The sequence below is a fragment of the Lingula anatina genome, chromosome 7 (assembly GCF_051362555.1).
Source record: "Lingula anatina isolate TDL-2025a chromosome 7, LinAna3.0, whole genome shotgun sequence".
NCBI lineage: Eukaryota > Metazoa > Brachiopoda > Lingulata > Lingulida > Lingulidae > Lingula > Lingula anatina.
The window spans coordinates 1779215-1788390 of NC_141773.1; the positions used below are offsets into that span (position 1 = coordinate 1779215).

Sequence of the window (9176 nt, forward strand, 5' to 3'; positions counted from 1 at the left end):
CATTTTTTTGGCCAAAACGAAGAGTTATTATCTCTTTAAACAGAGCAAAAAATGTCTCTTTTTCTGTACAATTATAAATAGGGAGTTTTTGGCAAATGCTTACAGTATTATTTGTTTGGTATAGAGAATAGATTGCTGGTGCTGAATTGTTAATACACCGGGATTAGAACAATGCTATATTATATATTTTCTACCATCTATGATTTTATTTTCATATATTTAAGCGCACGACGCTTTGTAGGCTTATACATTGTTCCCAGCTTGATTTTGTTCAAGTTGTTTGCTTCTAACCAGTCTCAACACCAGTATGTGTATGTAGGCCTACATGTAGCTACTATTCGCCGATTTCTAGTGCTAAATAAACATTACACTCGTTTAATTTGACACAGATAGGCTCTTAAATCAACATTTATTCGGGTGAGTGAAAATGCTAAGGTTATTTAATTCAATGTTTAATTAAATTCACCATAGATAACATTTGGCTAATTTACTTTGAAATATAAACTAGAGTCCACCTTCCTCCAGGTTGCCTCACTTCGAAATAATGGGATTTAACTTTAGACCAGGATAAAAATGAAGTGACTACCCCAGAGCGCGGTTTTAATGCGGAGAGCTCTTCCTCCCGCGAACCCGAAACTTTCAGCCAATGACCGCGCTTTGTTTACGTCACGTGACCTTTGATCGCGGGAAAATCCACATTGCTTTGTTTACAGGTTCGAGTGAAGAAATTTACTACTGGACATATTTAGTATGAATACGACTTCGGTTTCCTTTTTCGTGATATGTTTAGCAGGATAATATAAGCCTGCTCAAGATGGAGAACTTTCAAAAGATCGAAAAGATCGGAGAAGGGACGTATGGAGTGGTTTTTAAAGCCAAGGACAAGTTGACTGGCCAGACGGTGGCCTTGAAAAAGATTCGGCTCGATGCGTAAGCGAAACAAGTGAAAAATACTGGCACTTTTCATTCACAGATATTGTTTATTGGGTGCAGTTTTTAAAACAGTAGGTTTAAGATCAGATCTGCATAGTTTTGGTTGTTTTCGGTGCTATGCTTGGGGTCGTTTTAAGTTACGCCTCATCTCTCTCTCTCTCTCTCTCTCTCTCTCTCACACACACACACACACACACACACACACACACACATTCATTCACACACAAACACTGAAACAGAGAGAGGGACAAATGTTGTTGGTCATTCTTGGGTTATATATATCATATGTATCACGGGTTCATTATTATTTCCAGGGAGTCAGAGGGTGTACCAAGCACAGCCATCAGGGAGATCTCCCTCCTTAAGGAGCTGGACCATCCCAATGTTGTAAGGTAAAATAATGAAAAAGATACAGTAGTAGAAAAAGTATATACTAGTATGTAATTAATGGGATCATGCCTGCCTTTTCCCATTCAGTTTACATAAAGTAATTAATATCAAGGTGAAGTATTAATGCTTGAGTCATGTGCGAAATAATTTACACATCAGATTGCACCATTGATTTGTTTTTTCTTGTCACCTTCCAAAGAGTAATGAGCAAGTGAATGAGCTGTTATTTAAAAATATTGTTTTTTTGTCACCTTCTAGTAAAGAGCTAGTAAGTAGATAGGGTCTGTAACAGTGCTCTCCAGATTGCAGTGCAAATGTACTAGTTTCGGGTAGTAAGCTATGCTCTGTGTATGCTGGAATCAAATGCCAAGCTTGCAGACACGCATGCACACACTCGAAATGATAATAATAATAATAATAAGAAGAAGAAGAAAATAATGTGAAAAAGATGGATTAATGATTGGACTTCCATCTTTTTTTGCAGACTACTAGATGTCGTTCACAGTGAGTTAAAGCTATATCTGGTTTTTGAATACCTAAATCAAGACCTAAAGAAGTACATGGATTGTGCTCCTCCACCAGGAATTCCCCCGTCACTCGTCAAGGTCAGTACCTTTATTAGGACGAGTTCTCATCAAAATGAACTTAGCCTGGAAGTTACAAGTAAGATAAATGCCTTCATATTTGAGTAATGAAACTTTTAGTAACGTCAGGTATTCTTGTCTAACAATTGTTTTTTATTTCTAACCTCTTTCATATAAATGTTTCACCATAGAGGTGTAAGATCTCAACCAAATCATCCAATCACACCTGTGTCAAAAAAAAAAAAATTAATAGATAAATAAAAATAAAAAAAGAAGGAAAGGAAAAGAGATAATAGGAAAAAAATCACAAAACAGTTGAGGTAGTATAAATTCCTTCAGTTTACAACAATATATTTTTGTTTTCAGAGTTACTTATTCCAGCTCCTCCAAGGCATTGCCTACTGTCACTCGCACAGAGTTCTCCACAGAGACATTAAGCCACAGAATCTCCTCATAGACGCCGTGGGGAATATCAAGCTTGCAGACTTCGGTCTGGCCAGAGCATTCGGGGTGCCGGTCAGGACGTATACTCATGAGGTTGGTTGAATAGATTCGTTGATTTGACTTTTATGAGTGGATTGTGTCACAGACATACTGCAAACTTAAAACAATGAAAAGACTTTTGGAGCTACAGATCACCATTTTCTATGGATCTTTGAAAAATTTTGTAGGACATGTCCAGTGGGACCGACAGTTTCAACATGCCTGAATTTTCTGACTTTAAGTTGTCTTCATGTCAAGATGTCCCAAATTTGCCCAACATTTTAAAACTGCAGAAGACCAAGTTAAAGTTGGTTTTATTGAATTTGCTAGTTTTATTAATTATATGAGCCTCACAGCAATTTTAAGTTTATAAGTTTAGACTCCTGTACATTTTGTTGTCACTCCCACCTCATCTACCAACTACAGACAGCTCCTTGCAGTGTTTAAAAAAAATTCAATAAGGATTTAAAGTGACTTCTGCTTAACCCCATAGGATTCGGTTAATGCTGACCCATAAAGTTCTGCGGTGCCCAATTAATTCTGTGAGCTAGCCTTGAAAAGCCGGGTCACCTCAGTAAATTGGCCATAATTTATTTGTTTGCCTTTATTACCCATACAAAGTATACATTTTTAAAAAGCCAATATTTCAAGCTAAATGAATATAGAATTACATTTAAATTCAACATCCAGTATCAAGAGTTATGGCCGGTTAAAAACTACATTTTCATTTGGTAATGGGTGAAATAAAACAAAGTTGATTTATCTTATGCACATTAATTTTTTATTTCTCCATACATTTGCCTGAAAATTCACAGAGATGATGTCAATTATAGTTACTTTCAATCCAGGAAATTTCAGCAAGTTACCTGCATTAATTTCCAAGTTATGCTCGTTTTGCTATCAGGTATACTTGAGCCAGCTTTTCAGCTCACCTGAACTTCGTGGCCAGAGCTGAATAAAAGTCAAATTTTAACACCATTTATGACAAAAACATCTATAAAACTTATATCATAGTAAAAAGGAATATCATCGCCACTGTCTATATCACTGTCACTCGAAAACACCTTATCAGTGTCGTAGTTTTCAATCATTTCGATACAAGTATCCATTCGCAGGCCCCTTCCGTAGTGAGAAGTCACCATTTTGACTTTACTTTCTCCATCTAAGTCTAGAAAATCGCCGATTTCTCGCTCATATATATTTCTATCGTCCTTTATATCATAAATGAATATTATCGTCACTGTCTATGTCACTGTCACACGAAAACTTCTCATCAAAGTCCGTGTTTTCAATCATTTCAATAACAGTATCCCTTCGCAGATCCCTACCGTACCGATGAGCTGCCATCTTGATTTTACTTTCTCCAACTAAGTCTTGAAAATCGCCGTTTTCTCGCTCATATATATATTTCTATCGCCTTTAAAAATGGTGGCAATGAGAGACAAGAAACATACCCGGATGTTAAACTATATATCATTTCATGACTCACGATATAAAAGAGTACAGAAGCCGATCTTTCCAAGATACGCACATATGCGGTTCTGGGCGTTTGGGGTAAACGATAATTGAACCGCACATATGCGGTGACGGGCTCTATGGGGTTAAAATTATACGTAATCTTTTACATTGGTGATATGGTTAACCACACCACATATAAAGATCGTATTAAATACTATCAAGCATTTTGTAATATTGCATCAAATTGACAATATATACCCTTTTTTTTTTTTTTTTTTTGCTTTGTTTTTTGCTTTTATGTCCGTCCATTTGACAGCTTTGCTGCCTGTTGCTTCAGTTAGTGATTTCTGCTTAAATTGTTCTTCAGGTTGTCACCCTGTGGTACAGAGCCCCGGAAATCCTTCTAGGCAGCAGATTTTACTCCACTCCAGTTGACGTCTGGAGCATTGGCTGTATATATGCTGAAATGGTGAGGTCCTCCTTTATGTCTCCCTCTCTCTCTCTCTCTCTCTCTCTTCACACAGAGAGATTAGAGTTCTTGATGAATTAAACTTCTTGTCATTCACAGTCTCTCTCTCTCTCTCTCTCTCTCTCTCTCTCTCTCTCTCTCTCTCTCTCTCTCTCTCTCTCTCTCTCTCTCTCTCTCTCTCTCTCTCTCTCTCTCTCTCTCTCTCTCTCTCTCTCTTCACACAGAGATGGTGTTCTTGATGAATTAAACTTCTTGTCATGCACAAATTCCATGTGTTTAGATATATAGAAGTCGCTATCTGTTGATGTCAGTGCCGTTTACTTTCCTCTCAGCTCACTTTCCTGGAATTTTTACTTGTTATCCAAATAAAAAGAAATATGTTTCAAATTAATTATTGTTTTGCATATTTTTGGAATGAGTCATGGTCTAAAATATATCTTTTTTGCTGGCCTAAACTGCTTTATTTTTGTTTTTAGATTACCAGGAGGTCTTTGTTTCCTGGAGATTCTGAGATTGATCAACTGTTTAGGATATTCAGGACATTAGGTGAGTATCTTTACTTAACTCTTAAACTGTTGATTTTGAGTGGATGTTTTTAGTCATCAATGAGATGGCCATTTAGGTCATTACCTAATTAAAAGGTCTGAGGTTGAGACCACAACATCAGTTAGTCGCTCAGGAGAAGTTTTAGAATTGAATTGAATCGTGTTCCTAATGCTGATGTTTGTTTAGAAAATATTTGACAAGTAATAAAGAAAAGTCATTTTGGGGCAGAAAACTACACAGTTAGAACAGGAATATTTTAACTTTATTTTATCTGAAAAAGGGACTCATTAATGCATTGTGAAGACAGTTACAACTGTAGTGAAGCAGTGGTGCTATAGATGTCAGCACAGTCTGTGCGTCAGTATCAAGGACACTGTAACTGACAGGTTGTCATTGCCTCCTGTGAAATGTCACAATTGTCATTCATATCACAGCCCGCTTTGACAAGCCTGACAGGGTCAAGGTCAGCAAATCCAGGTCAAAGTCAGCATGTTCAGGTCAAGGTCATCTAACTGGTTCAAGGCCACCATAAATCCAGATCAAGTTTCAGGTTGTAAGCATACCATAATCTTTCTTATGAGAGGAAATTGGCTTGCACACTATATTGCATGCTATGTGGAATAAGTGGAATGGTGTTATTGATATTAATTATGTACATTTGGATTTTCTTTGGAAATAATTTTATGTTTCTGTCTGCATGCATAAGGGGATTTTAAGGTAAGTATTACAAATGTGCAGTCAAAATTGGATGTCAAGTGTGAAATGGCTTTTCACGTTTTGTGATGATACAATAATTTCCTGCTTCAGTTGATGTTTTTTTGTTTTTTTTTTGTTTTCAAAAAAATTATCAGTCCTGCCCTTTACACATCTATCAGTACTTGTGTCAGTATTGGAGTACTTGGACAGTTTCTGACATGTCATTATGCAGAAACACTTTTCACTACTTTTTGTTTGTTTCTAGTCCTAATGCTCTTATCAAAATAAATTAAATTTTCTGGCAGTTTCGATCATGTACTGTAGCTCTGTTTAGGAAAATCTCTTATTCAAAACTTGGCTCTTAAACTGTCTGTCAGTCCTAGCCAGACATGCTGAAACTGTCGGTCTGATCGGTCATGACCAGCAAAATTTGTCTGGACTGGTAAAAAATTGGACTTGGTCGGTCCAAAGGACCGACAAGAGTTTTAAGAGCCGCAATTTTGAATTTACAGTCATCATTCAACATACTTCACTAATAAAATTATATAAGGGCCAAAGCGTTTTTCCCTTCCATTTCAAACCTATCGCAATCACAAACAAAGTAAACTACCCTGGCAATACTGGTATTATCTGTCTCAAACGAATCGGGTGATTTTCTGTCCAACAAAAAACAATTCAGTCTGGCAAATTTTTCATTGCTGCCGGTCTAAATGTCCGACCATTCTGAATAGTTTCCAGCATGTCTGCCCAGCATGTCATAAGTGATACATGCTCTACTCTGTGAGAAAAGGAACACAGTTGTTTATTGTGGTTTAAACAATATTTTTAAAGGCAGTTAATGTGCTGGAGAAAGGACTGAATTTATTTCTTTGATCTAGTTGTTCGTAGAACACATTTGGACTTGACAATAAAAGGAACAACGAGTGATTTCTTACTGAGTGGATACATGTACTGGTATGTAATTTTCAAGATTACTTTGTTATATTTAGTCTGCAGCAAAGAAAGAAAACAAAAAAATGATAAAATAGGTTTACAACAAATGGTAGAAATGTCTCTAGGTTTGAACCATGTCATGTTTCAGGCACTCCTGATGAGAGTTTATGGCCTGGAGTGTCGGAGCTACCGGATTACAAATCCACCTTTCCAAAATGGCCGCCGCAAGATGTTTCCAAAGTTGTGCCTTCATTAGATGCTGATGGAAAGGATTTGTTACTGGTAGGGATGAATTATTATTATGATTTTTTTTGTAATTATTATTATTATTATTATTTTTTTGGGGGGGGGGGGGGGTTGAATTTAGCTTATCATCGACTATTGATGGAAAATACACATAAGAATAATGCAAATGCCAAACTTGCCTTGATCATATATTAATAAATTATAGCATTATCTTCTGTTCAGTTAACGTTCTCTTCAAATTAAAATTTGCAATAAATTTAAGTTGATGATTGCATACTTAAATATTTAGAAAAAGAAAGCATTTTGGAGCAAACAGACACTGAAGTATTTCTATTTAAAGTAATATTTTGGTTAATATTTTTTAGGGCTTTATTTAAAACTGACTGTTAATGTGAATTGAAGTTAGAAATGATAAATTTAGAACTATGTCATCAGAGGTTGTAATAGAATTTCACTATAAAAAGACATTTTTTCCATCTGTGTTTTCAGCAAATGTTGACGTATGAGCCCAGTTCAAGGATTTCAGCCAAAGCAGCTCTGGGTCACAAATATTTCAGGGATGTGACGATACAGAAACCAAATATTATCAAGTGACAGCCAGGTACTTTCCTGACTTGTCTCCAGTTACTTGAGGGGTAAAAAAATACTTCTAAAAACTGTTTGTCACTTTCAACTTCCACCAAGCCATATAGAAAATCACATATGCCATTATCCATAATACTAGAATCAGATCTTATCATGTGACAGACAGGAGTTAGTTTTTCAAAAGAATTTGCCCAAAAAGTGATCTAAACTCTTATGCAAATAATTTAGTGTCCTTTGAATCCAAGAACAATCGAGTCGTACCTTACAATTCTGACTGACACTAGTATCATCCGTGAACTTCTACGGATTGATCATTAACTGAAGTAGACCAATTATTTGGTTTAAAATTAAAGACCATTTTTACGGCTTAGTTTTTTTATTTTTGTGAAATGGTAACCCTGCCCAGTATGTTTAAGTGCAAGTTCTCCTTTTTCTTTCACCTCAGAACAATACATTGTAAACTTAAAGCAGTAAAAGCCTAACATATGTGGATGTAAATTTTTAGCTTAAATTTTTAAAGGGAACAAAAGAACATTCAAAACTATCCCCAAAGATTGATTTCAAAGCAAATTATGACTTTTTCTCATCAAGGCCAAGTTGCACCTACCAATGATTGGATCTATTAAGAAAAGCAAACTGAAAAGTGCAGTGTCACCTATCATGTTTATCCGATATTCAACATTTTTTTCTTTTGCCTCTTTGTATAAATGATAAAATATTTTTGTGACTAGATATTTGGTTAGAAATTTATTTATAAGTTACTGTGTGACCAGTTTAGTGAATGATTCAGGATTAGGACGTGAAATTAGCTTTACTTTTGGTGTCATTTTTTAAATATGAACATTTTCGATAATTTCTTGCTCTCTTGTACAAATTGAAACATAAGATTTAGTTTAATTTATTGACTAGCTGTCCAAGATATGAAGTTGAATACCACTGACATTTGGTCAAGACTGAAACTTTAAGTTATAAGTGATTTATGAAAGGTTTTTGAAAGGGTGTGAATATTTTTAAAGAAGTATTTTTGTCCTTCGTAAAATAATGCCAGAGTTGCAAAACCTTCGGTTTTAAAAACAAATGCAACATGGGTTGTATACTAGTTTTACTTTTGAAGGTTTTAAATGCATGTATGTTTTGTTCTCTTTATTGAATAGAAGTCTAAATAATTTTGTATATATTTGTACAGATAATTTGTCAATAAAAGATAAAACTGAATCTTGGGTTGTGCATTTTTAAAACATTAAATGCATTGATGAATCCTTTAAGCAATTCTGTCAATTTATTTTAAAAGCAAAATTTCACTTTTTAATTAATTTAATGCATACAAAATAAGAAAAATTAATTCTTTCTCAAAACATTTGTGCACCTCTGAAGCAAATATGGACATTACAGTCACAAATACGGTGCTGGCAAGCCTTTAAGTTCTATGGAAGCACTGTAGAACTGGCAATAATTATAATTCAAGGGTCACCACCAAATTCTTATCAATTCTGAGCCTGTTTCAGTCCTATTTTGAAAATCCTATCAAAATCTGTCCTTTACTTTTTGAGTTAGACTGTTTAAGGAGTAATAAACTAACAAAGGCCAAAACAACTGTCATAGCAAGGGGACTCCTGAATTCATAATCCATTATCTTTGGATCACCCTGAACTTGACACGATGAAGATAGGCTATAGTGAAGAGGTTAGTGTCAAGTTAGCTCTGAAGCTCAGGGTGCTTTGGATGGACCACTCGAGGTCCGAAATGTGGTTATTAAAGTAAGAAAGAAAACAAGTATAAATGTTTTCATACATTTTACTTAATACAAAGTAACAAACAAAACATGAAAGCCAGTGTTCACATTATTGCATAAG

The 9176-nt window shown here is 35.3% G+C and overlaps 1 protein-coding gene across 1 annotated transcript; it reads left to right on the plus strand.

Annotated features, from left to right (window-relative positions):
• Positions 1-664: 664 nt before the first annotated feature.
• Positions 665-8538, plus strand: LOC106173442 (cyclin-dependent kinase 2-like). Its single transcript, XM_087017733.1, has 8 exons — positions 665-930; positions 1248-1325; positions 1808-1928; positions 2274-2444; positions 4216-4317; positions 4794-4863; positions 6641-6774; positions 7228-8538. Exons 1-8 carry the CDS (start codon positions 815-817, stop codon positions 7330-7332), a joined length of 897 nt encoding a protein of 298 aa, XP_086873859.1. The 5' UTR covers positions 665-814; the 3' UTR covers positions 7333-8538.
• Positions 8539-9176: the final 638 nt, after the last annotated feature.